Source organism: Auxenochlorella protothecoides (genome assembly GCF_000733215.1).
Source record: "Auxenochlorella protothecoides strain 0710 unplaced genomic scaffold scaffold7, whole genome shotgun sequence".
NCBI classification, from domain to species: Eukaryota; Viridiplantae; Chlorophyta; class Trebouxiophyceae; order Chlorellales; family Chlorellaceae; genus Auxenochlorella; species Auxenochlorella protothecoides.
Window position 1 is genome coordinate 11,038 of NW_011934487.1, and position 1,201 is coordinate 12,238.

General features: G+C 73.4%; 1 protein-coding gene across 1 annotated transcript in view; it reads left to right on the plus strand.

Annotated features, from left to right (window-relative positions):
• The window catches only part of F751_5737 (hypothetical protein), a gene marked incomplete at both ends in the record, with an annotated part of 2,161 nt that extends 1,913 nt beyond the window's left edge, over positions 1 to 248 (plus strand). The window contains one exon of the mRNA XM_011404050.1: positions 22 to 248. Within this exon, the coding sequence (XP_011402352.1) occupies positions 22 to 248 (227 nt within the window). The remainder of the gene's footprint in view (positions 1 to 21) is intronic.
• Positions 249 to 1,201: the final 953 nt, after the last annotated feature.

Consider the following 1,201-nt stretch of genomic DNA (forward strand, 5'->3'; position numbering starts at 1 on the left):
CCCACACACACACACACACAGAGGAGCAGCTGGACGCCGGGTACGACCAGATTAGGGACGTGGTGGCGGTGGGCCGGGGCCTGGGCTACTGGGGCGACATGGTGCTGACCCTGGGCTCCGGCGACCGCCTGGAGCTGCGCGCGGTGCCGCGCTGGAAGGAGGTGCGGGACTACATCCTGGCGCGGCGCGACGCCGGGAGGGCGAAGAAGGCGGCCCCCGCCGATGCCCCGCTCTCCCGCGGCTTCTGAAGCCCTGGTCCCGCATGCGGCGTGCTGTTACATCATCGGCAGCGCAGAGGAGCGTGGGAGGTGTGCGGGGGGATCGCGGGCGGGGTGGCTGCGTCACGCAGGGCGCCGACAAGGCATTGCAGAGCGAGGCCGGGCCGCCCGTCCTGGGTGGGGGTGGGGGCCTGCTCCAATTCAACTCGGCGACGCGTCAGGGACAAGGAGACGTGGGGAGGGGAGGGCGTTGCACGCTGCCACCCTCCCCGCCGCGTCAGAGGGGGAGGACGTGCTCGGGCAGGCGCGGGCACGGCGGCCCGAGCCTGCCTGCATCTGCTCAGGTGCTGAGTGGGGCGCAGGGGAAGGTGCATGGAAAGGGATGCAGGGAACATGGAGCGCGAGGGGGGGGGGGGAAGGAGCAGCGGCTGCGAGAGTGGCGCAGGAGTGGCGGGCAGGAGCGCTGAGGGACGCCGGGGCGTAGAGGAAGTGGGCGCGTGGCCGGCCGATCGGGGGCCAGGCCCGAGGCGTCCAAAGGAAGGCTCGAGCCACTGCCGCCTAGGCGCCGTGGATGGCCCAGATGGACTGCAGCAGCTCCAGGCCCGCGCGGTCGTCGCCCGATCCGCCGCGCTGCGTCTGCGTGGCCAGGGGGGGTTGTGCCGGGGTTTGGCGCGCGATGAGGGATTGGAGCCCTCGCATGGCAGGCACCTCTGGCGGTGGCAGGGCGGCGCGAGCCTCCCAGCCCCTTCAGCAGTGGCAGGGCGGCGCGAGCCTCCCGGCCCCTTCAGCGGTGGCAGGGCGGCGCGAGCCTCCCGGCCCCTTCAGCGGTGGCAGGGCGGCGCGAGCCTCCCAGCCACCGCAGCGGGAACCGGTGCGACCCTCGCCCCAAACACCCTTTGCGACCTGAGCCTCTCCTCTTCTCCCACGCGCTCCGGCCCTGCATTCCTCGCCGCCGCCCCTCACAACACCCCCCCCCCAACCCC